We start from the raw sequence: 27,065 nt of genomic DNA, 5'->3' as shown, positions 1-27,065 counted from the left end.
TTACAGGGGTAGTTTTAGGGTTTAGGGATAGGTATGGGTTTTGGGGTATAGGGGTATTTTAAGGGTTATGGGGTAGGTTTGGGTTTTGGGGTATAGGGGTATTTTAAGGGTTCAGGGCTAGGTTTGGGTTTTGGGGTACAGGGGTATTTTTAGGGTTCAGGGCTAGGTTTGGGTTTTGGGGTACAGGGGTATTTTAGGGTTCAGGGGAAGGTTTTGGTTTTGGGGTACAGGGTTATTTGTAGGGTTCAGGGGTAAGTTTGGGTTTTGAGGTACAGGGGTATTTATAGGGTTCAGGGCTAGGTTTGGGTTTTGGGGTACAGGGGTATTTTTAGGGTTTAGGGATAGGTTTGGGTTTTGGGGTACAGGGCATATTTATAGGGTTTAGGTGGGTTAGTGTTTAAGGGTGTTGGGGTATTTTAAGGAGTAAGGGTGGGTTATGATTATGGGGTGCAGGGGTATTTAAAGGGAGCAGGGTGGGATTAGCACACGATATGAGACATGGCATGAAGGGCGGAACGTATCACATGCCCACAGCGTTTGTTACGCCACAGCACAACGCAGACACTCTCACAAGGAACTACTTTGCTGGCACGGTTCTTTTACCTTCTAAATGTATATGGTGGGCGTCTGCATAGCCTATGTCCTTCTGCTGCAACTGCCCTTTCCAACGCTGTATTGGGTGTTGTGATTGGTGCTGTGGTTCCTGAGATTACCCACCTCAACAGTTTGGGCTCTCTCTTTATTATATTAGTATGGATATATAATAATACATATATATATGTAGTGTGTGTACACACACACACACACATGCACATCTGTGCATATTTGTTTATTGCTATATTATTATAATTCATTTACATTTTTAGAGCCTTAAATGTATAGCAAATCCCAAAAATATGTAATATCTAAATAGTAATATAGTAGCAGTGGCACAACTTTACACATTTTTTTTATCTAATCATTTTAGGTACTCTTAAAAAAACATAATATATGTGGCTGTTATAGTAAAGGAATACACAGTTCCACAATATTATGTGTGGCAGTTATATTAAAAATAATATAATTCAGATAAAGCGTTGAAACAACATATTGGTATTGCTCAACTTCCCCTGATTAAATCACTTAACCTCCCTGTTCTTAAAAAAAATGGCAACATCAGGCTTTCAAGTGCAAAAATATCTTGTTCGTATGTAAAGCGCTCTGATGTCTTTTGAACTAGTTTGCGCTATGTAAAACTGCACTTAAATGCTTTACTTTTGACGCAAATGAAAATGTGTGGTATCTCACCTGCTTCTACAATTATTAGCTCAAACAAGAAAAATAAAAAGGCGATGGTGTTTATATTTTATTTTTATTTTCTATTTTTTTGTTATTATTTGTAAACAGTGGATAGCTGCATCCCCTCCTAAGTTCACTGATTGGCTAATCTCTATTAAATATGCTGCTAGCCTGAACTGAAGACCTTTAAAAAGCATGATTTTTGGTCTCCCTCAAGTGATGTGAGCAATAAATGAATAACGAAGTCCGGTGATTACGCCTTCCCTGCCTCGTCTGGCCATTTGGTCCCCCCTTGCTTCCCAGTCTATGTTTCGGCGCATGAAGGAGAGCAGGGGAGAGACAACAAGGGAACATAGGATGGAAGACGGTGCTTCAAATAAACGAGGGCGCAAAGGGTAGAAGCCAGTATCCTCCCTTTCTTATCCTCCTTCAAAGACACTTCCAAATTTAATTCACGCCCTCTCTATTATCTGAAGGAAGTCCTTCCGTTATAGGAAACTCTGTTCTCCATGACTATAAAAGTGCCTTCCCAGTGTGTTCTTGTGGTTTGAGTCTGCCATTTTTTGTAACATGCACACGTCACTTTTCCTCTTGTAATGTATCGTTTGCTACCTCATGTATTTTGTTTGGTTTGGATACATGCACAATTGCCACCATTGCCTCATGTAACGCAACATTTGTTCTTGTGTTTTGAGTATCTGCCATTTAGTGCAGTATTATACCTCTACTTGTACTTTGTACGCTTTTGTAATTTGCACACATGTCACTTTTTTCCTCTTGTAACATATCGTTTGCTACCTATTGTATTTTATTTGCTCTTGATACATGCACAAATTGTCACTATTGCCTCATGTAACGTAACATTTGCTTTTGTAACATGTTCACTTGTAATTTTCTCCTCATGTATCATTACTGTTCCTATTGTGAAGCGCTCTGACACCTTCGGGTAAAGTCCGTACTATATAAAAACGCATAAAATAAAATAAATAAATAAAATAAAAAATCTCTGCCTCCCTGTTTCCAGCACAAAAGGGCACGATACTACTTCACAGTGCAAATGGAATGGAGTTGTTTTTAGAGGCAAATGAGGTCAAGACGTTTTTTTTAATTTTTTTAAAGCGATGGTGTGCACATCCGCAGAGAACTTGATGTTTGTGTGTGGGTATAAATGAAGAACTTGACTTTGCCAATGCTTGGTGGTCTCCAGGTTAATTGCACCACACATTTGCTGTAGTCCCTTCTCTGTTTCTTTTGTCCATGTTTTTCATCTGAGCGGAAGCGGAAGTGCAGTCCGAGTGGGACCGATGGTGAGGAGCAGAGAAAGAGTTGCTGTGCCGGGCGGGCAGTACCAATGATTGAAAGTCGGCGCTGTGTTTCCTACAGAGGTACGGAGAAAACATGCTTATTATTACTCTGTCCTTTTGCTCACTCCGGCCCCGGGGGACTCAGGAGGATACATTATGGCCCCATCCACGGCTGGCTGGGAGCTCTTCACCGGGAGGGCGTGGGGCGGGACAAGGATCCTGCGGTAGAGGCCCTGGATCCGCTCAGATATCCAGAGGGGCTGAAAACACAACTTTCCGATTTCGGAGGGGCACGGAAGAAGAGTCATCCCACGACAAAGGGGAGATGGGGTCTCAAATAGTGAAGTGTTGTGAAATGCACTTAGATGACAGCCGGAGGAAGGTCTCGAGGCACTGTAAGGCTGAGTGAACAGGCATAGCATGGGGTTCAGTGTGAGAACCGGGCTGCAGCAGCCGTGCATGGAACAGGAGTAACCCTGGTGGCCTGGCGGTCAGTGGCTGATTCCAGGGCGGTCAGTGGCTGATTCCAGGGCAGGATGGGCGTGGGTCCCTGCGAGCTGCGCACTCTTTCCTCCTGGACACATATGCAATTTTAACTTCTTGGTTTCACCTTAAGACGTGTCAATCCTTTTGTGATATAGCATTTCTGAAGTCTCTGATAGGGTAATCTGTAGACCAATCAAGTTTAAATATGTTGCAATCGGTTATTGCTGCTTTTAACTATGGAGTCCTAAGGGTTTGAGCTTTTTTCTGGGCACATTCTTCCAGAGTGTGACTTTTTATGATGTGCAATAATGGTGTTTGTGGAGCTCTTTACTGAAAGTATGGTCCCTGGAGTGTTTAAATGCCATTGCCATTTATTCATTAAGTTGTATCTCTGTCCAGATGAGAGTAAAACATGAGAACGCAAGAAAGTGTATATAAAAAGTAAGCCACATTTCAGCAAAGCTCTTACACCCATTGACCTCAATAGGGATTTGCGATTAAAGCCATTTCAAAGATCTAGTGATATTGTCTTCGATAATTGTGAAGCCCACAAGGACATAAGTGAGGAAAGGCCAGGAATTCTAAATATCTTGCTTGTGCCACTTCATACACAAATCAAGTCTTGCCTGGTCTTAGTTTCATCTATTTGAAATAACAAGGATCATTAGTTTTGGGGGTAAACAAACTTCTTGAATCTGAACTTGGTGTTAAAGATGAGAATAAGAGTTCATTGTCATCGCCTTCTTAGTGCGTGGCCGCCTAGTGCTAAAACTGAAAACTGATTATCGCAAAGCCACCCGAGGTATATGGCTAGGGTGGTCGACCTCGAAGCTGGGGAACCGGGGAGCGAGTCTTGGCAGGGACGCTCAACATTCTGTGATTCTGGGCAAATCACTAAATCTCCCTGTGCCTAACAAAAATGAATGCTTCCGTCTGTAACGTAACTGGTGCTCATGTAAAGCACTCTGAAACCTTCGGGTCCAGTTCGCGCTATATTAAACTCCCGCCCAAAAAAACCCACCAAAAAACCCCCACTGAATTTGGGTTAGTCCACTAAAATGATTGGCTTTTATGGGTATTTCCTGGTTTACCGCTACTTTATGGGCTGTCTGCCAAGACATTTCGTGCGTGGTTACTTTGGCCTATTTGTGTTCCCAATGGGTTTTGATGATGGGCTAAAGTAATTCCTTTTTTAGACAGAAGTAATGTGATGTGTAGCATGTTATTCAGAGTCCGTGTGTTTTTTGATATATTTATATCACTCGGATGTTATTTTCATTGCTGTTTTTTGCCTTTTTTGTGTATCTTGGTTTTCTTTACAACAGACTAAGGCTATTCACTAATTACTCTTGCTAATTCCATTGTTAGGTCAGGACCAGCCTCATCTATTTGGTCAGCTCTCTTTATGCTCTGGCCTGTTTCAGATGCAAAAACAACAGTTGATGGACAGAATGCAGAACAATGTCATACATTCACCCCAGTACAGAGATCTGGGCCTAAATCCATCGTTTTTTTGCACTCCACACCACCCCAGTTCCGACATGGCCATATGCAAATCAGCCTTGACCCTGTGCCTCATGGGAACAGTCCAGCCCGAACTGGCAAGCCATGTCTTCCCTGGACTGGAATCAAGCATCCTAGGACCGGTTTTTGGCTATCAGCCGGGATAGCTTGACTCCAGTGGTGTGGAGAGCACAGGACTCGCGTCTGAGCATACCATTCCCACTCGGGGTGACAAATGCAAAAACAACTGATTTAGGCCCAGATCTCTGTACTGGGGTGAATGTATGACATTGTTCTGCATTCTGTCCATCACCTGTGGTTTTTCAATTTGTCATCCTGAGTGGGACGGGTATGCTGAGACGTGAGTCCCGTGCTCTCCATGCCACTGGAATCAAGCTATCCAGGCTGATGAGGGCTGAAAGCCCGAAACCGGTCCTTGGATGCATGTTTCCAGTCCAGAGAGGACCTGGCTTGGCAGCACTGGCCTTTGACCCCACCAATGACGTCACATGGCGTCCCTTAAATCAAAATGGTCTTATGTGGGTACTCCGCCTGGGAGGAAGGTATAGGGTGGGATCAAGTTGGGGGTTCTGAGGAGGCCGGAGTATGCAGCTGGTTTTACTGGGCTTCCGTGTGAGATTACTACAGTACACAGGTAGCCTGTGTATGTTTTGACTGCTCGCTTCTGACACCAATCAGTTGGAGGTGGTGACGCATCCACTTGCAAGGAGTCACGCATAGGGCATATGTCTCAAAATAATTACCTAACCTCTCACAAACATTTTCAATCTTGCAAAGGATAGAACAGTAATTTTTGCAATAATAAAATGTACTTTGTCTACACCTCTGTTCTCCCTCTAACACTCATCAAAAGACTGAAAGAGCTCTAGGTGAACCAGCCTAGCACCATGAGCGTGCTGGCGCAGGATCAACCATGATGATTTAGCAGGCAATGGGTTGCATCCTTTTTTAAGGAACTTCTCCTTCCAACAGCTTTCTTTAATCACTCAGTACAAGGGATTCAGCTCGTTCGTTATGGTGACTTCTAGAGAGTTCAAGCCTCCGGGTCCTTTTTTGTTTCTTTTTTTTAAGGGGAGTCCGTTGTTAAGGAACTGCAGACGTTTGTGGTTAGTGCTGTAGTGCCTGAAAAAACCTTCACCTTAAGGTTTTTGCGCCAGTCTGGTGAGGCAGAGGGGTTCAGGCCTCCCAAAAGGCACACGGTTTAAGCAGAAGGCGGCAGTCGTAGGGTGTTTCTAGAATGCCAATACTACAAGTACCCAAAGTAAGCATTATACCTTCTTCCATCTAAAACTGGGAGGGCAGCTGGCGCATCTTTGTTACTGGTGACGAGAACTCTGGATGTCTGGATTCTCCAAACGATACACATTGTGACTTTAGTCCAGCGGAGGAGGCATCGGTTCATATTCTTATTGTACGAAGCGCTGAGATTGATAAATGAGGCCATCAAACTGGAGCATAGAGGCACTATTGCCAAGGTAAACATTCAACCCAAATGGTTCTTAAGCTACCTTTTCTTGGTGGGAAAGAAAGATAGCGTTCTGAACGGTGATCAACCTGATCAGCGATTGGGTGTTCTATTTGCATTTGAAGGTGGAAAGCATACATCATTGTGCACGATGTCCTTTCTGAAAACGACTGAACGGTCATAGTGGACCTAACGGACTCCTATTTCTTATTTTCAACCCATAAAACATTTATTCAGTTTTTTATGGAGAAGATGAGGCTTTGCGTTCACAGACTTTCGCTTCAGATAATCGTGAGCACCTTTATCCTTCACAAAGATGTTGGCCATCCATGGAATCTGTGACGTGATGGTTGAGGATGATTGTTTACCTAGATGATCTCTTGATTTTGGATCAGACCCCTGTTCATCTGAGGGATTACTTAAACATGACCGTTTAATTGTTGTAGAGGTTAGGCTTTAGCTCAGTGCCAAAAAGTCAATCCATCAACCTTCTTACACTGTGACTTTCCTGAGCTTCATAGCAGACTCATATTCTGCTCAGTTGACGTTGTCACAACAGAAAGTGGGCACATTAGGAAAGTACGGTGAGAAACAGTTTTACTCAGACCCTTAACCAAATTTGTTTTCCTATTGACTGTTTTGATTCAGGCGATACTGCAGTGTGTTTCTGAGGTTAAAAGGCTGTCACCTGAACCATTACCACTTATTTGGTTATTGTTCAGCTCTTAAAGTAGGCTAGGACATAATTGAGTTGGTGGCTGTAGCTCATGGAACCCTGGAATGGTAAGACTATTTAGTTATAGCACCAGGATTGGTGAGACATGGTGCCATAACTCTGACCCCCTGAGAGTGTATTGTCACTGGTGAGCCGTATTCAGACCAGGAATTAGCCCCCCACTAATATACTTTGTTGAACTATTGTTGGGATCCTTCATGATCAGATCACTTGTAAAGGACTAGGTAATCAGCACTGTTCCCTTGAAAATGGACAGTGTCCACCCTGCAGTGTATCATCTGTTTAGGCGGCAGGCAAAACAGCATGCTGACGCAATTCGCCAAGGATTTCTGGAACTTCAACTTGACAGGGAAGATTTTGGTCAAGGCTGAGTACCTAATGGTGAAGGAGAATCTGACATGCATAGGGGGTTCTTGTTTCTTTCTGCATAGCAGCAACTGAAAATTTAATATCATTGAGTCTAATTGAACTGATGGAGATTGTGCCAGACTGACCGGTTTTCGTAGAAATTGACCTTCCAGCTACCCAGATTTTTCTGTTGTTGGCCTGATAAAGAACCATGGCAGTTTATGTCTTCTTTCAACAATGTGGTATAGGCTAATTATGCATTTTCCACACTGTTTAATATTCGCCAGAGTGGTAACTCAGTAGGAGACAGTTGGTGAATTTAGTTTTGGTGGCACCCTTCTGGAGAGCGCAAACTTAGGTATGTCATCTGCATGCAATTTTCTTGGCGTTTTCTGATTCCTGTCCTTACAGCGCTACTGACAAATTCAGTCACTCAGGATGACTTTCAGATCCTTTTTGTGTCATGGCATGGATGATTTCAGGAGATCCTTGGTACTCTAAGCTGCATCATCTGACAGGCCTGGTTCAAGGGTGAGGATAAATGTTGTTGTTTAGCATGCAATTGATGGACCAGTTGGTGTTGGTGATTGGGTTTGGATCACTTGGGGGGGGGGGGGCAGTCGCTGCCCCACGTTGAAGTTTGTGGCAGAGCTTGCAGAAAATAGTTTGACTAACAGGACAAGTTGTTTGAGGTCCGCTATTTCGGCGACCGAAACACCCGCTCGGGGAACATCTGCTAGTGTGTAGTCTTTTGAGGGGCATCGGTTTTTTGGTCCTGTGAGGTTCTAAGTATATTATTTTTGGGCAGTGAATAGAATATCTAGGCCAATATTTACCAGATTCCGAAATTGTGATACCCAAATATCGAATCTGTAGAAATCTCTATTTGGGAATTACAAAATGTAATGTATGCAACCTCCGATTTCCTAAAAGCTATTCCTACGAATTCGCATTCGCTACTATGAATTCACAAATTGGGAAATTGCAAAAGTGCAATTTCCTAATAGCAACTTTCAAAATGTACACATATTGGCCCAAATGCATTATCATTGTCTAGATTTGTTTGGATTATTAATTTATTTCAAAATTCTATTTGTAAGTAATACTGCAACAGGGTAAGATCAGTGTTGGTAGACACTGACTTGTATCACATTTGTGTGAAAGTTGTAAAGGCTTTGCCAATCAAAATATTTTATGAAGAACCCGGAGAATGTTGCTATAAGTGATCATTCTGCTCTCTCCTGCCATGCTTCTGCTAGGCCTAACAGTGAACTTGATTAGTGTGATTGTCTGTTTCTACTGGCCTTGTCCTCTTCCTTGTCCTGCTAGTGATGCTCTTGATAAAAAGCTAGCAGGACGAGGCACACTCTTATGCTTGGGGCATAATGCTCCTGGTGCTGCTTCAGCTGTGATCGTCCAGTAAATTTCAGTGTGCTTGTGTGACGTTTTAGGAGTGGGCTTGACAAGTACTCATGCTGTGAGTGCTGCACTCGGCTAGACTGTGCTCTGGACGGATCGCAGCAAAGCCCAGTACTAGGGCTGTTAGCATCCTGAGCAATCAAAGCCCAAAGCAGCCAGGACCGGATCACCTTTTAAAGTTCACTGCTTGTGACCTGGTGGGCTCTTTGAAAGTTGAAGATCCACGTGTCGGTAAGTAAAATCACTGACTATAATATTAAAATTAAGGCTGAAAGAGGCCGACTTTTATTGCTGGCTTCCTTAAATATGATACGTTTTAGATGAGGCAGCTGAATATACAAGCAACTCACACTTTTTGAACTTGAAATGGGGATTTCAAAATGCAAAAGCTATGATTGAGAAGGCTCTTGGGAAATCAGCAATGGAAACTGCAAACAAACTCTGAAATGTGGCGGTTTCACTGTTTGAGGCATAGAGCGAGAGTAGAGGACACTGGATTGTATGTGCTGTTAAGCAAACATCAATTCACTGTAAGTTCTATAAGGACATATTTCTCTTAAGAGATCATCTGGCTAATTACAAGAGGAGAGAGAGTTTATTTAGGCTATACTATGGTGCGTCACTTTCAGTTTTGATGGTTCAGTCACCAACCGATTGGGTCAGTTGCTGAAGACATCGTTTGCATGGGAAGTGGTTGTGCATTTGCCAACTAAACTATGGAAAAGCATTCCACACAGTTTTCAGACCATGAGAAAGAGCATGCCCACCACAGCAGAGTCTGTAAATGAAGATTAATGCTCCACAGAAGTGATCACTCTTCAAGTACCTGGAATACCTATGATTCCCCAGTGAAATCTTCTTTGGAACATACACAGCTGACATTCCGCTTCATAATGTTTAGTCATAGAATGACCTTATTTTGCATTTTGGGTGCCTTTTTAGGTCTCGCCTGTCGATGCGCATGCGCATCGAGCTTGCGAGACTATGGGGGCTTATCCACTCTTTATCCAACTTGCAAGGAATCGCCAGGCGATTCCTTGCAGTGCACGAGAAATTGAAGCTCAATGCGCATGCGCAATGAGCTTCAAAGCGCGTGCACAAGCCCCCAGCCGCCTGCATTGCCTGCTCTCTCTGTCACAGCCTCCCCCAGCTCCGCCTCCTCACTTTTTGATTGCACGGCCGTTAGGCCGTGCCTCCCCTACTCTACTCCCCCCTCCTTCTCCACTCCCCCTCACGAGTGTCACGACGCACCTCCGGATCCGCCCCCTCCCCATTTTCTCTGCCTGCCATGTCGCGTCGCATTTCTCCTCCCCCCTCCCCCCAGCCGCCTGCCTTGCCTACTCTCCCGCCCCCTCACTTCTTGATTGCACGGCCGCTAGGCCGTGCCTCCCCTACTCTCCTCCTCCTACTCTCCTCCCCCCTCCCCTTATCTGGCCTTCCCTCCGTCTGTTCCCTCTCCCCGCTCCGCCCCCTCCCCTTTTTAAAAAAAAAAGCATACACAACCGCATTCTCATCGTATATTGGGATACTTCTCACTCACCTATCCGGTCAGTGGTGGACAACAACAGCACCCCGGCGAGTAGTGCATCGGGTTATAACCTCTGTATTTTCAGGCTGGACATGACAAAAAGGGGTAACAACGGAGTTGTAAAACTGAGTTCACTGTACTACCTTGTGATCTTGTACTCACGCTAGGCTAGTTAGCTAGGGAAAGTCTCAGTGTACTCGGGTCAACAGCCTTGTCCAAATATGTCGTCTTATCAAGACTGGATTGGTAATGTACTCAAATCACTACTATGTAATAACCTGTAGTTGTGGGATTCTGGGTTTAATTCCTTAACCGAGTGGCCACGTGGAGGGTCAGTCTACCCTACGTATGGGAAGGTATGATTCTCGTGATGTGAATAAAGGGCTTAAATGCCCCGGCGTCGTAGCCACGTGTTTCAGACTAAATGCCCGGTCGTTTGTGCAGGCCCTACAGCCGTGTATAGGACCGTACTTCGCGGATGTTGGTAAGGGTCACCATTTCAATTGCGGTGCACTCGGTGGGGGCCTGTGCAATGTGGCTGCCTTTCGGACTGGCTCAAAAGTGCAAACAGAGCCCGTTAGGTGTAAGCCTGGGGAAGAAGAAGGGACCGCGCGGTATGCGGTGCTTATCAAAAATACCGCATGATAATTATTAGTCCCCCAAATCAATTACGTACCGCTGCATGTCGTATATTACAGAGCACCCCCCAAAAAAAGGTTAAAGTACCTCAAGTATGTGAAATAGGGCAGTGACCATTGCACAGACTGCTGAGTTAAAATGCATCTGCTTTGAAGGTGTAACCGGTTGAATGTTTGGGAGAACCACGACAACTCCTAATTTTTTTTTTTTTTTTTTTAATTAAAATCGTGTTTGATTTGTTTACCTTTAACACTCGTGGCCTGTTAGGCAGTGCAATATATACATATTATGCACTACAGCTTAAGCAGTATTAAATTGGCCACATACGTCACATATATGAACCTGTTGACAGTCATGTAACATTCTTAAACATTGCGAACTTTGCAAACTTGAGTTCGAACCCTGCTTACGATCATTAAGTGCCGTGATTTTGATAAACAGGCCTCTGTCGCAGATTACGTCGATGTATTCAGCATGTTGTCGGGTAGTGGGCTCTGGACTCTAGTCACTGTTCTTTGTGCATGGGAAGAGTTAGTCTGTGGTGTAGCTATTTCGGTGAGCAGGTATAGCAAGACTGTGCTTTTCGCCCTGGTCTGGAGAGTTAATACGTGTGGGGTTCTTATGTGTGTCGTCTTGTAGCAGCACGTGTTCTGCAATCAGCGCCCTATTGAGATCTGCCATCCATATTTAGGTCTCCTTATTGATAAGGCAGTAGAGCTACCTGCCAAGTGATTTTTCACGCAACCAACAAAGTCTTCTTGTTTATGTTTATGGCTTTTTTTTGTTGTAATTCTTTAGCATTGGCTACAGGAAACAAAAAAGCTAAAGATTTACAAAAAAAACCCATAAACAATTCTAAAAGCACTAACTCTAATGCTGCGAGACCTATTGCATTTCCAATGCTTGTTAAAGTTTACACTTGGTTGCCACCAGATCTGATTCAGTGGTAATTACATTTCCTAAATGGCCATTTTGTTATCGAATCGCAAATAGGAAATCCCTATTTGAGATTTCTTATTTTGCAAATCGCAAAATGCGAATTTTCCTGGGTAGAAATCGCATTTTGCGACGCCGTATACCTTTCATACACACCAAAAGGCAGTTTTTGACCGAAATAGCAATTTGGACACTTAAATGCAAAATTGGTTCCTAACCTCTTCTTTCCTGGTCTAGTGAAGATGCTAATTTGATTATGCTGCTTTGCATGTTATAGTGCAAAAGGCTGTCAAATGTTTGGGCTATTGACCGTTCAGAGAGAATGTTTACTCTGTAGAAGGCCGTGTTTAGATGACCTAGATCATCACTTTCTCACCCAATACAGTTTGGCTTTTATTTGAGCATAACCAGCATGCTGGGTACATCATGTGAATTTACTGTTAGCGCAGCTGACACTCAGAATTGAAGTAGAACTACAGTGAAAATGAAAATAGCAAAAAACATGGAAGGGTGTGCGAGTCAACTTGTGTGTAGGGCACTTTCACTTGAAGCCTTTAAATATGTTGGAGACCTTGTTAAGCGTTTATTCATACTGGCCAGATGAGTGATATTGGAACTCCGATAATTAGGGCTTGCTGGCCTAGGGGCGTTTTGAAGGTCTTTTTTGTGTGGCAGTTTCCTGTAAGTTGGTATGAGTTTGGCAGACTGGTTCAAGAAGTCAACTTTACAGGCATTCTGTTTCAAACCAATCCGAACTGTGTGGCCTTTGACACGTAAAACAAGCTTTCAACTTGCATATTACTAGACCATAGCTCCTTATAGGCACTATTAAATTTCTTAGTTATGATGTAGGAAAGTTAAGATTCTATTAAGGACAAGGAGATGAGGGTTATCACTCCCAACAGTGGTTACTTGATCCTCCCAAGTAAGTTAAGAGCTGGAAAATATTGTGCCGTTAGATGTCGTATCAATAAGTTTTCAGTTAATGTTAGAAGAGTATAAGCAGTATTAAGGAATAAGTATTGACGTACCTGAAGCTGGTTCCTTTCAAGAGAACTAACATGCTAAATTCATTGGTTGGTTCTAGGTTGCAGTCAGAAGCAAGGACTGCTGTGTAGTGACTAAAGAGAGAAAAATGCATAATTTTCACTTCCCTGCCTTAATGCAAATCTTAATTTTATCTCAAATGAGCTTGGAAATAGTACATTTTCTCCTTGACATTCTCCTTGAAGTCTCCAGACGGACAGTTAATTGGATGTGATGTGTTACTTGGTGGACTGAAGTAAGTTTTCTACACATATGTAGAGGGCAATACTGCAGTTAATACCTGGCCAGTAAGCAAATCAAACTGATTTAAGTATCAGTTTGAGTGACTTGCTGTCGAGTAGGTGTGGTAAGCTTACTTAGTGTCTTGTAGCAATGTCTAAAAACTGGTGAGTTGTATGGTTACATACTGTATGTTTCTCCAGTTAAGCTGAAATGTTATGGTTTCTTGCTGAGTGGGGGTTGGTATATGTGTCGGTACGGGAGCGATGTCTAAACACCTAATGTTCTGGAATAATGTGGTTAACCATTTATTGTCTTTTTATTAAATGCATCTAGACTGCTTGTCTGAGGTAAGCATCCCAGTTAATTAAAAAAAAAGAAAGCGAAAATAGGGATACATCTTTCCCTTCAATGTCAGAGGTTCTCAGAATTACTGCGAATGAATGAGCAGGGGAGTCCTAAATAGTTTGGAAGTATTGGAAAGATCCAAAAATCAGGACTAGCCGAGGCGTACAAACGATAGTTTATTCATAAACTAGGTTGCAATTCGACGAAAGAAGATCTTCTGAGGAGCAACTTCTAGCCTCTCAGCCAGCCTCTCTAGAGTGATAAGTAATTTCTCACAATGGCAAACATCCAGCATTTTCTCACCAGTTCAGGCTGAGCACCTTGTATCCACATTCTTGCCCTCCTTACATATTAATGAAACAGAAGTGTGAAAAGAACATTCATTAGAATCCCCTGAGCGGCAACTATTTACCTCGTTCATCACACAAGCCCAAGACTCCATCACATGAAACCTACGCTTCAGCAACATGTCGCTAAACCTTTCTCGGTCACAACTGGTATACAGATTCCAAGCCATATCTTCACATTACATTCCAATCATTCCAGGTCACCTGTCACGAAAAAATAGATAATGGGCCAATGCATCCACGCCTTACTTAAGCAGTGGGCAACTTTCTAAGAAGGTAGGAATATCACTTTTCACTAAACGTAATTTGCTTTGTACAATACAATGTGTTCTAAGCACCACCCTCACCCAATCAGTGCACCTCTCATACAGACAAGCACTGTGCGCCAGACACTATGCTCACTCATCAAGGTAACAATCGTGCCAGTAACACAAAATGTTCCAAGCACCAACACCGTAATTATACCACATTAACTAAAAGGCATAATGCACTTACCACCTGCTAAGAGACCGTTTTTCTTATTTCTGTATGAGGAAAACTTTACAGTAGTTGTTGCATCAACTCTTTATTTAAAGAACGCACTAATAATGCCATAGCATACGACTTGGGACCTAATCTCCAGCGGCCACAGCCCCTCACACCACCATGAGCCACAATTGAGAAAGAAAGCACATTAATGCCACACGTGTCCTGTACCGTACTGCTTACCACAGCCTCTTCCGACTGCACTTAACAGTTGGCATAGCCCCATTCCACCCCCATAGAACATCTGTCTAGCACTAATTCAACTGTCTTTTTTTTTTAGGTCTCGGACCTAAAGGCTGCGCTTGCGCAGTCTGGGGTCGGCGAATTAATGTCCCTTAGTAGCGCTTTGGAACCCGCCTCCCTGCCCTGTCTCTCCTCCATTGGCTGGCTTCCTAAACGGAGGCCAGCCATTGGAGGAGAGATGCCTCACTCCGATTTAGCCCCATCTTTTTCGGATTTGGGGGCGTAAGTTTTGCTGTTCTTTAGACAGTGACGTTGTCTGTCACTCAAAACAGCGAAACCACTCCGCCGAATCCGAAAAATTCGGAAGCTGGCGGGCGCCATTTTTTCTCGTCTGCGGTGAGGATCGATCGTCTTATGCCGCAGGACCCTGCTGCCGCCTCTTCTACCCAGTCCCCCACCCTCCTGTCCCCTGGGCGCCCGGAGATCACTGCTGCCGCCGGCTACGTTTGAAGGTAAAGCTTGCGGCCGCCATTTTTTGTTTGTGCCGTTTTCGGATCGTCAAGCGATTCATTAAATTGCTGCATTTCATGGGTGTCGCCTCAGAGTTTTCTGTAAAAACCCTTGATTTTTAGCCAACAAACTTGAAAACCTGCTGTAAATATATTCGTGTGGCCTCATGTAACAACGTCTTGGAGGGCCAGCCCCCTCCCTGCCAGAGGGGCTGGGCTCGCTCCTTCCCCGCTCTCTCGGTGGAGCACTGGGCTGGCGCTGAACATTTACCAGTGCTTGGTTACATTTGAGTGCAGCTCTGACCTCCTCTCCTGCCCATATAGCACTCGCCTGGGCCCGGGGCCCCGTGGGCTGCACCAATTCTGCTGTGAAGGGGGGCTCGCCCCCACTGTTGGTGTCACCCCGGGGGCCCTCTGTACTTAGAGGACATTCATGGATGCAGGAGGGGTGCCACCTCGGCTCATTCTGGAAGCTTTTCTGCGCCACTGACGTTTTTCAAAGTTCACGATTTATGCACCCGATGGAATTTGCAACATTCCTCGGTTTGCTTTCGCCCCTGATCATTACGAGATCATTTTCACCTGAGTGCAAAAAATGGTCATAGACAATAACGAACATGTATACAGAAATGTCTGTGAATGTTTTCTTTTTTGCAACATAAATGGGCACAATTGTGACGGAATGCATAACACCTCACCCCCTCCCCCTGCCTCGGCCTGCAGCACCCTCAATAAGGTCAGCGCTGTCCGGGTTGCCATGGGGACGGCCCCCACAGGTCCTAATTTGGTCAGGAGCAGCGGCCGGCAATGTCCCACCATCGCCTTAACCCTGAAGGCGCCAGCGGGGGGTGCGCTTCCGGGGAGGGCGAGGGCGATGGTCTGCGCCCCCCTTAGCTGTCCCAAAACATGCCAGCGCCGTGTCGTGATTCTGCGCCTGAGAGGCCAGGAGTCCTCGCCCCACTGCCGAGGAGCACACAACATCTCACGTTTCCGCACATAACTAAATGCACAGTGTCGTCCCCCCGCCATGGAAGTGTGTGTTATTCCTCTCTCTACCCAGATATTGCTTCAGCCACGGCCAGGGGTTTGTCAAACACGCCTGTGCGTCTGCTGGCGCGCCGGGAGCGCTAACACAATAAAGGTACCTCTGCAGGTCGAGTGAGAATGTTCGAGCAAAGAAAGGCTGGTCTGTCTCAGGAGGAAGGGCAGAGGGGCACTGGGGCATTGTCTGGGAGGGGGTGGCAGAGCCGGGGGGGGGTACCCATGGAGCCCGAGGGGGCTGAGTGGGCAGCCAAGCCCCGGTGGGCGCTCAAGGGGCCGTTTAAAGGGCAAACTCTGGGCCCAAGGATTCCTGTGTTTGCTCTGTCACTTTGGAGTCTCAAGTGAATGTTAAACGTGGGCCAAAGACCCGTGTTCGGCTGCATGGGGGGTCTTCAAGGCGCTGCAATGATGATGCGATTATGCGTCTGCAGCGTTTGCCGAATAACTAAGGAATTGCCACATTTAATTACCCCATAATCTATCATCCATGGATGTCATTTTGTGCTCCAGGTGTTGCCTCTTGCAACACCTGGCACTCCCTTTGTGACCCCTGGCCTCAGAGAATGCAAAATCAGTGGCAGCCACACATAGGCAGGTCGTTTATATGGACGACCCGTGGTTAGGGCTCCCTTGACCTTTTCCTGTCAATTGTTTATTACACTAATAATGCATAATGATACATGAATAATGAAACACTATTCACTATTTGTGTAATAAAGAATGAGGTAAACATTAGCTGGAATATGACATCCCTGCCCCCAGCAGCTGAGGGAAGTTAAAAATGCTTTTAAATGTATGGGTTTTTTCCAGGAGTGTCATATAGCGCAAACTTGGCTCAAAGGTAGCAGAGCTCTTTATATGAACACAAGGAGCTTAACATACGGACACATACATTTTTGTAAGGCATGGGGGAGTAAGTGATTTGCCCAGAATCACAGGATGGTGAGCGTCGTTGCAGAGACTCAAGCCTGGTTCTCCAGGTTTTAAGTTGAACAGCCCTAGCCGTTAGGCCACATGTTATGTGCGTGCTTGTGAGAAAGAGTGTGTTTATATGAGAGAGAGAGAGTGTGCGTGCGTAAGTGTGTGTAGGTAAAGATCAAATGGCATGTGATATAACTTCCGCTGCCCTTGGATTTTAGATGAATTGACGCCCATAAAATAATCTGCAACATAATGAGCCGTTTTAAAAAAAAAACTTCTAGCTCAAACGGATTAAAAGATGTTAAAAATGCAGCAACATTTGCTTGTGTAAAGTGCAAATTGTTCTTTGAGAAGGAGGAAAAGTCACTTTTCAGTAGGCAAATACAGTACTTCAGTGTTAAATTGGTACTAATGAGGGGAAAAAGTCGCCATGATAACTGGAAGACAGCTGTGCTGTATTCTTTTCAAGTGCGACGGGAAAGGAGGAGGGGGGGGAAAAGAGCGCGTTTGATTTTTGTTTTTATCCCCTCAGTTCAGATGGTGGACTATTTCAAATAACCTTATGCTCGGCGCCGGTTCGTGTTCCATTTCCCAGGCTTGATGATCCATAGGCGTAGCTCAAAACAGCTGAAGAATAGATTTTAATTGGCCAAACTTGTTTTTTTTGTTTTGCTTGTCTATCGAGCAGACTGCAGCCCTGCAACAACACCACTCTGCAGGTCTGCAACCTTTGTTTTTCATCGCTAGTCCTTAGACACTACCTCTGGTTGATTTCATTGGGCCACACTCCCTAGTCCCTCGGATAAAAAACATGATTTGACACTTAACATCTTTATTTTCTCATTTATGCTGTCCTAGTTACAATACAATTTTTGTAATTTATTTATACAAACAAGAGCGCCCCGAACCACCCAGTACGCTCCGTCCGCAAGAATATATCAAAATAAATTTCGTCTGTGTCTCACACTAAAATTGGGGACAGCTAATTTCCAAACAAACCTGGCTACCACTAAGGAAAAAAAATGTCCTGCCGTCTTTGCCAGGATCGGACTGGGATACAAAATAAGCCTCGGCACCAAGATAAGTGTCCCCCATTCGCAAACCAGATCGTTAAAAAGTGACCCACTTGTGCAAATCAGTCAATTATTGTTCTTGTAAAGACAAACTGTAAAGACAAACTGTATACATGTTTTGCAAGGTTTTTTTTTTTTGCAGAGTTTTATATAGCGCGAACTAGACCCAAACAGAATCCGGTATCGGAGCGCTTTACATAGCACCAGTTACGTTACATGAGGACACGCATTCATTTTAGGCACGGGGAGATTAAGTGATTTGCCCAGAATCACAGGAGGTTTTTAGCGTAGTTCGCGAGACTCGAACCCAGGTCCGAGGTAGAGCACCCTATCCGTTGCCAACCCCTCTCCCCTGGTTTGAGAGACTGCATACATTTTAGTTTGCTCCAGACAATGCTCGTGGTAATATCAGGAAAATCACAGTAAAACCAACCCATCCAGCCATAAAACAGGGCCATGAACTTCTAGAAAACAGGCCCACAAACCAATGTCAGACCAACCCATTTGGACACTGCCTGGTTGCCCTCTAGGCCAGTCCAACCCTGGTCTTTGCCATATTTCTTGAGCAATGCAATGCCACCTTGGTATGTACAGCTCTTTTATGAGGTGGAGAAGCTGGGAAGTAACTCTGTCTTCTGTCTTTATATCCCTAGTCAGGGCATAGAAGAATGACCTTTCTTCTTACTTGCCACGGTACTTTCCTGCCCATGCCTACTTCCACTGGTGAAGCAGTGCACCTATCAGTCCATTCTGATCTGTGCCCCTGCATATGTTTGCCCCTGGCTGGTGTGCCCTGTGCTACATGCTTCTCCCTGGCGCCTCTGCCACCATGCTACAGTACACCCACCTATGTCCCAAATTCACTGTGTCACCATGGCACTGCCCATCCTCTATGCCTCCTATACCCTCTATGCCACCATGGCCCTGCACTCTCTTGCTTCTTCATAGGCCTTCACTACTCCTTATTTGATCAATGTTTCCTCTGGGCCACCTTGACACAGCGCTTGCTGCCTGCTGTCCCTTTGCAACACTGCCCAGCCTCGCTGCCTGCCACATGCCACCTGTCCACTTTGTCACCATGCTCCTCCCTGCCCTGATTCCCCCCGTGTCACCAAGCACACCCTGCTCCTGACAATTTTCTCCTGCCATTTCATCACGCCGTTTCATCCAGACCCGCAGACCATGTCCCCCCACGCAGCAGTCTGCCTCTTTTCGCCCTCTGTGCCACCGCTGGTAGTCTCTGCCACTCGCCCTGTGCCACCGTGCTTCTGCAAATCTCCTTACCTCTGATCCCACTGTACCAGCTGGGCACTGCCCACCCTCTCTGACGCCCTCCCTCCTATGCTAGTCCCCTTCTACTCTCCTAGCAGTAGGGCACCGCCCACCTCTTGACATCGGCGTCTCATGTGCTGGCATGGAGGTTACCATGGCTGCACCTGGCTGGCTGGCAGTGCCACGCTCTCTGCGTCGATGTGTGCGTCGGCCTGCAGAAAAAAGGTTTCCCAAATCTGCTTTACAAGTCTGGTGGGCTGTGTTCATTTTATCACTGCAGGGTGGCCAGGCGATTAGCCGGGGCAGTCCGGGTTTTTAACCTTGGATGGTTTATGTAATTATAGGCTACAAATGTCCGTGTTTTCAAAGAAAATTCACTAAGCACGTGGAGAGGATTATCTTGTGGGTTTAACTAGCCCCCTCATAAGAGAGTAATTTATGTAACGCAGATCCCGCTGCTCACAAACTTGCATTTTACGCCCCCTTAGACTTAGCCCCCCTGTTGCATATGTTCCATGGTTGCGAGTGCATTGGCACCACTCTTGTTCCTTTCCGCATTCGACGTAAAGCACTTTTGTGAAAGCGCTACACAAATAACAGATTTTTATTTTAATAAAAACAAAAGGTGCGGTGTGCAACACCTGCATGTTTTATGGTCATGGGAAGCAGGTGCTCTGTGTGTGTGTCCGTGTGTGGGGGGTGGCTCTGTGTGTGTGGCTCTGTGTGTGTGGCTCTGTGTGTGTGGCTCTGTGTGTGTGGCTCTGTGTGTGTGGCTCTGTGTGTGTGGCTCTGTGTGTGTGGCTCTGTGTGTGTGGCTCTGTGTGTGTGGCTCTGTGTGTGTGTCTCTGTGTGTGTGTGTGGGGGGGCTCTGTGTGCGGGGTTCTGTCTGTGTGTGTGCGTGGCTGTGGCTGTGTGTGTGTGTGCGTGGCTGTGTGTGTGTGTGCGTGGCTGTGTGTGTGCGCGCGTTGGCTGTGTGTGTGGCTCTGTCTGTGTGTGCCTGGCTCTGTGTCTGTGTGTGCCTGGCTCTGTGTCTGTGTGTGCCTGGCTCTGTGTCTGTGTGTGCCTGGCTCTGTGTCTGTGTGTGCCTGGCTCTGTGTCTGTGTGTGCCTGGCTCTGTGTCTGTGTGTGCCTGGCTCTGTGTCTGTGTGTGCCTGGCTCTGTGTCTGTGTGTGCCCGGCTCTGTGTCTGTGTGTGCCCGGCTCTGTGTCTGTGTGTGCCTGGCTCTGTGTCTGTGTGTGCCTGGCTCTGTGTCTGTGTGTGCCTGGCTCTGTGTCTGTGTGTGCCTGGCTCTGTGTCTGTGTGTGCCTGGCTCTGTGTCTGTGTGTGCCTGGCTCTGTGTCTGTGTGTGCCTGGCTCTGTGTCTGTGTGTGCCTGGCTCTGTGTCTGTGTGTGCCTGGCTCTGTGTCTGTGTGTGCCTGGCTCTGTGTCTGTGTGTGCCTGGCTCTGTGTCTGTGTGTGCGTGGCTCTGTGTCTGTGGCTCTGTGTCTGTGTGTGTGCGTGGCTCTGTGTCTGTGTGTGTGCGTGGCTCTGTGTCTGTGTGTGTGCGTGGCTCTGTGTCTGTGTGTGTGTGCGTGGCTCTGTGTCTGTGTGTGTGTGCGTGGCTCTGTCTGTCTGTGTGTGTGTGCGTGGCTCTGTCTGTCTGTGTGTGTGTGCGTGGCTCTGTCTGTCTGTGTGTGTGTGCGCGGCTCTGTCTGTCTGTGTGTGTGTGCGCGGCTCTGTGTGTGCTCTGTGTCCGCGAATACTCTCTAATGCTCACCTATTGCCATTGTAAATGACAATACCATTTATTTATGTTAAAAAAAGAAAAAAAATGTCATGAGCAATGCCAATAGCTCTACCTCTAATAATGCTGAGACCATTGCATTGTAAATGCTTGTTTTTTTTTTTTTACAGGCCAGAGACTTCAAGCTGACCGAGGTCATGCCGAGGAATACCTTCTCATCACCAAAGGCAAACCATAATCTCAGTAGCATTCTCCTACACTTGCTCCCTATCTGAAAAGCGGTGGGATCGTCTAGAAACAATTAGTTGAAGGGCCTTATCATAAAAGCAGTTTATCGGTTGTTTCTGTGGTGCACAAACGGAAGGCCACGCCACCCAGACGTTACCACTTGCGCTAATGGCGAATATGAATCCTGTGCCCCATGTGCAGAACACAGTCTCCCAGAGACTGCACGAAACTCATGACATCCTTGCTGAAGAAAAAAAATTAATTGCCCTCTCCAGAACACGCGTGACAGCTGATCTCGTAAGTTACTTATTTTACAGCTAAACACAAGCCAGATTCTGCTAGTTTCAGTTCAAATAATCACGCTGACAACCAGCCAGTGAAAAATGGGCAAATATCATTATCATACATGTGTGCGCTTCCCGAACAACAGTTACAAATATGTATTTCTTCAAACATGTTCCTTTCACAGCCTACCCCCGCTGAGGATACTTGTTCGAAGAATTGCTTTCAGCAGTATTTCTCACTCACTAACAGTAAAACATCAATCCACAAATCATAACTCCCCACCCTGCTTTCTCTTGCACCTAGACGTGACCCTCCTCCTTTCAGCACAAATAAATTATTTGCCTGTGACCACCAGTGTTACTGTGGAGTGTGTCGGATTTGTAGCGTCTGGGTACTTGTGTGTGGAAATGGTATGTGCTTTATTCAAAAACCCTAGAGGATGAAGTTAGAATGTCTCGTAGAGTGTAGCATCTGCCCTGCATATTCAGTCTCTCTCTGCTGATCTGTCAGTCCTCATAGCGACTACTTCAGCACCATACATTATCTCTTCTACCCAGGCTGAGCAGCCCCTTTAATACCATACTAGTCTAGCGTGTAATACACGTTTTCTTACAAGAAAGGGATCTCTTTGAATGTATGTATATTGAAAATTTCAAAAGATGAAGGATGAGCAAAGGTATCATTTATTTCAGAGATGTGAATGGTTCCACCACTGGGCAGCAGACTATTGCTCATAGGCCCACACATTCGTATTATGTAGTTACACATTCCATAGTCTCTGTTTTCATTTTTTGTGGCCTCCACATGTAATGGGTGTTAATTTAGCAGATAAGTTATGAGAGATTTTAAAACATTATAGTTTCAGAATACAGTTTGAAAGCCACATATTGCCTGTGACTAACTTGCATTCAAGTTTGCCGCATCACAGTGAATTTGTGTGGTTGCAAGAGCAGATGAAATCCCCAAGGAGTACACGTTTTCTCAGTTCTGTGAGTATGCTAATCTACAGAGTTACACTAAGATCTCTAACAGAATGGGAGTTCTCGCTTTTTTGTTGTTGTGTTGTTTATTGGCATTTTTAAGACTTCCATAGTCAACAACAATAAGCAAACTGACCGTTGCACAACATCCATCCTCCAGCTTAAGTACAGTATATTAGACTTCAGAAAATATACCTTTGATAATATAGATTAGTACATGCTTTTGGTCAATCTGGTACACTTTCAGATATTCAATTAAATACTTCCAATAATCTCTGGGCCTGGAATCCGCAGGTAAGTTCCTCCTCATATATTAACAAAGTGCCTTTACAATACGTCCGGTCTACAATCCATAGTTTGATTGTCGGAGATCTTTTGCCATTCCATCCAATTGATATCCTACGTTTCGCCAGAAGCAATGCTACCACACAGAACTTTCGCTTGGCAGCCTGCACCTCAGGCACCAGCCCTAGTAAACATGTGCCAACTGTACAGTCAATCAGAATTCCCACCATAGCGCTCAACATTTTAGTTACTTGTACCCAATAGTCCGCTACCTTCGGACAATGCCATGCAAGGTGTATAAAATCTGCACCATGTGAGTGACACCGTTTACATTTTGAGTCAGTGCTCAGCCCATATCTATGGAGTCTGTCAGGTGTATAGGACTGATGTAGGTATTTATAATGTAGTATACGTAGGTTTCCGTTGGGTGTCAGCAGACCTGTAAGTGTGCAGGTTGTGGTCCACTCCACTATCGTTAGTGGAATGTCTAAACTAGCATTCCATTTTTCGAGAGCACGTAGCTTGTTTCCCCACTATGTCCTCTTTCAATTTAATATACAGTGAGTTGCTGTGGGAATCGTAAGCAAGAGTTGCAGAGAGGACAGTTGTTGCGGTTCTGTGGGGTAAGAGGGATACAATTTCTGTATCGCTCTCTGCAACCTGTAATATGTAAACTTAAAAAGCAAGGTCAGATTGCTTATGAATCATAGGTCCTCAAGGGTCCTAAATTGACCATCCTGATACAGGTCTCCCATAGTATCTATACCAACTTGTCTAAGTAAACCTATTCTTACCTTCTCCTGAGTGACCGAGAGCACCGGATGGTGATGTAACAGTAGTGCAGCTGCGTATAGTGGTAATTTGTTTGCTTTTTTCCCCATTATGTACCAGGCTTTGTTTGCCGCATCTATTGTATTAATATCGCAGGCATGTAAAGGGGGCCTCCGATGTGTTATCATAGCTGTCAATGGTATGGGAAGTGCGTCACCCTCTTCTATGGCCACATGCGTAAGGTATGGGATCTCATGATACCAGAAATGTGCGTACTGTGCTTGCGCACAAAAATAATATTGTAAAAAATCCGGTACCTTGAACCCTCCCCGTGAATATGGCAATGTTAAATCGCGCATCTCTATTCTCGCTTGTTTGCCTGCCCATATCAGGTTTAGCACCATAGTTGATATTCTACGAAACACTGCCATTGGCGGCTTAATCGGGATATTATTAAATAAATACAGAAATGTAGGTAGGATTACCATTTTTACTATGGCCGTACGGTCAGCTAGTGATAGTGGCAAACAGTTCCATCTCTTGATTTTGTCCTCTAGAGCACTAACCCCTTGACCGTAATTTGTACGGATAACAATGTCCGGGTCTCTATGGAACCAGACTCCCAAATACCGTATTGGTTCTGATTGCCATTCTAAGGGGTAGTCCAAAGGTTGCGGGCACGTAGTATCAGTCAACTGAATTATCTGCGATTTTAGCCCAGTTGGTGGTGAGCCTCGAGTGCTGACCGAATTTAATATATTCACGCAATAGAGGGTTTAAATTTTGCACTTTGTCCCGGACATGCAGCATCATATCGTCTGCGTATAATGGTCATTGTGGGAATTGAATAGCTGAGTGTGGTGCCCCTGCCTAATTTTGCATGCCAATGGCTCAAGCGCTAGTGCAAATAGTAAGGGAGACAGGGGACAGCCTTGTCGCGTACCTCTGGCAGTTGGGATTAGATCCGATATATACTTATTAATCTTGATACGTGCTGCTGGGGCAGTATACAACATTGATGCCCATTGTAAAAAAAATGGGAGGTAACCCCATTTTACGTAGAACTGTGTGCAAGTATGACCATTCAATGAAATCAAAGGCTTTGGCCGCGTCTAGTAAGACTGCTGCTGCCTTGATGTCGGGAACTAAGTAATGTGATAATGCAAACAATATTCTTGTGTTATGTGTCGTGGACCGTGACGGGATAAAGCCCGATTTTTCCGGTAGGACCAATAGTGGCATCAAAGGTTGAAGACGTGTGGCAATCAGTTTGGCAATAATCTTCATATCAGCATTTATAAGGTAAAGGGGTCTGTAGGAATCGCAATATTCCGGATCCTTGTCCGGTTTCAACAGGGCGATCAACATGGCTTCCCGTAAAGTTGGCGGGAGCCTTTGTTTATCATGTGCGTCACCATACATTTGAACCTGATGATTAGCTAATAAATCTGCAAACGATTTATCAAATTCACACGTGAAGCCGTCGGGTCCCGGTGCCTTACCATTCGGTAGGGATTTAATAACAGCCGTTACTTCCTCAACGGTGTCAGGCAGTGAGAGGTATTCTCTTTTTGCATCCGATAGCCATGCTATCGACACGTCGGCCAAGTATTCCATAATTTCCTCTGCATTTGTAGTGGGGTGGGATGTGTACAGTTTCCCGTATGCTAGCATGAATTTCCACAGTATACTTTGTGCATCATACCATGGGGTGGCCTCAGAGTCTCTAATAACCTGGATTGGTTGTGGGGCTCGAGCCGTACATATTTTGGTCGCCAAGGTTCTGCCGGGCCTGCCTCCCTCACCATAGGAACGCGCAATGTGGCGTTTTGTGATATATTTTAGTTTGTCATTAGCATATGATTGATACTCTGTTAGGACAGTTCTGATTTCCCCTAACAATTTGGTATTTCGTGTGCGCTTATAGTCCTGCTCTAGGTCACGTAGCCTATTTTCTCGTGTGAAAAGCCTGTTGCCTTATATATTTAAGAATGCCTGCAGTGATGCTAATGCAAATGCCCCTAATCGTCGCTTTGAAAGCCTCCCATAGCAACCCTGGGTCCTCAGTCGTTGGGGCGTTCAGCTCAAAATACTCAGTTATAGCCGTGTGCATAGTGTCCGTGTATACTGAGTCCAGTAAAGCGGTAGCATTAAATCTCCAACTAAAAGGAGGGGGAGTATAGTGTGGTAGGGTTAATGAAAGTAGTACCGGGTTATGATCGGACAGTGTTCTGGGTAAATGTCTAATCCTATTTGTCCAGAGCGACATGTCGTCTGTACCTAGCCAGTAGTCAATATGTGACCAACTATTGTGCGCTGCTGTTGTGTGAGTGGTTTCTGTATGTGCTGGATAGCGTGCCCTCCATATGTCAGTAAGTCGCATATCAGACATAATATCTTTTAGTGTAGCTAAGGCACGTTTGTGCAGCTCGGTTGTGTTCCCAGATCTGTCCAGACCCTCCTGTAAAGCGATATTGAAATCCACACCCCACAGAAACTGAAAATCTCGCAGCTCATACAGTGTACGCCACACTCTATGATAAGAGTCAGGGTCATCTACATTAGGGCCATAGGTGTTTCCTAAAGCCAGCCGTTGCCCTCACAAGACCCCTACCACTATGATATATCGCCCCTCTTCATCCTTTAGGACCTCCGTGATATTGAAATTCAGACCTTTCCCGATTAAAATGAGGACCCCCCTAGAGTAGGAGGAGTAATTCATTCGAGCCATGTACTGATTCTGCCCATCTACGGCCAATATTATTAACTGTGTGAGGAGCGATGTGTCTCCTGAAGGAGGGCAATATACACTTTCTGCCTATCAAAATATGCAAAGATTTGTCAAATCTTCGGATTTTTTAACTCTCTAATGTTCCAAGTCAGTAAATTTATATGCTTTGGTTGTAGTGTCTCAGCGAACATCTGCGGACCTAAACATCATACAGAAAATAGAGTGACAGTTGTAGCATGTATAACCTTTAAATGCTGTCGTCTTGAAGTCATAGCGTTACATAGTGCAGTAGAATACTGGAAATCTGCGATGCTTCTCAAGTGCATTGGTCTGTAGAACAAAACCCAACAACCCCACCCACTTCAGCATCCCAACTATGCCAAAGACAATCCCTTAGAGAAGCAACCTTGAAACCAAACAGTGGTTGGGGAGCACCCACTCGGGGCGGTCTGCCTCGTGCACATATCAACATCCATCATAATGGATGTGACCAGGCACTCGTTAGCTACACGGATGTGGGATAATCGAAGTGTGGTTACAGAACAACGCAGACATTAGGAATGCATAGGTGAGAACATCGGCATTTAAAAACCCAACATCAGTCACAGCTCTATAACATAACCTACAATGTGTTTCATTAATAGATGCTAACACGGGGACCGGTAGGTGAACTCCGCATATATTGCTAAGTACAGGTTATATATACAACAAATCGCCCACATAAAAGTGACAATGGAGGTGCTACCATTTATGTACAATAGATGTCAGCAATAGTGAGGGAGCTCTGGGTACAGTTTGGTTGACCTCACAGCGCGGACAGCAACAGTTTTCTGATAGAGCGTAGATAGAGAATTTAACCTTAGATAGATGGGTACGACAGCCAGAGAATTTAACCTTAGATAGATGGGTACGAC

At 45.2% G+C, this 27,065-nt stretch overlaps 1 protein-coding gene across 1 annotated transcript in view; it reads left to right on the top strand.

The window, feature by feature from the left end:
- Window positions 1-2,531: 2,531 nt before the first annotated feature.
- The window catches only part of LOC144770358 (uncharacterized protein ZSWIM9-like), an 85,310-nt gene continuing 60,776 nt past the window's right edge, over window positions 2,532-27,065 (top strand). Inside the window, exons 1-2 of the mRNA XM_078654823.1 lie at window positions 2,532-2,663; window positions 21,042-21,396. Coding sequence (XP_078510949.1) covers window positions 21,268-21,396 — 129 coding nt within the window. The 5' untranslated portion in view covers window positions 2,532-2,663; window positions 21,042-21,267. The remainder of the gene's footprint in view (window positions 2,664-21,041; window positions 21,397-27,065) is intronic.

This window comes from Lissotriton helveticus, chromosome 7 (assembly GCF_964261635.1).
Source record: "Lissotriton helveticus chromosome 7, aLisHel1.1, whole genome shotgun sequence".
NCBI classification, from domain to species: Eukaryota; Metazoa; Chordata; class Amphibia; order Caudata; family Salamandridae; genus Lissotriton; species Lissotriton helveticus.
This window is presented reverse-complemented; position numbering and strand designations above follow the sequence as displayed.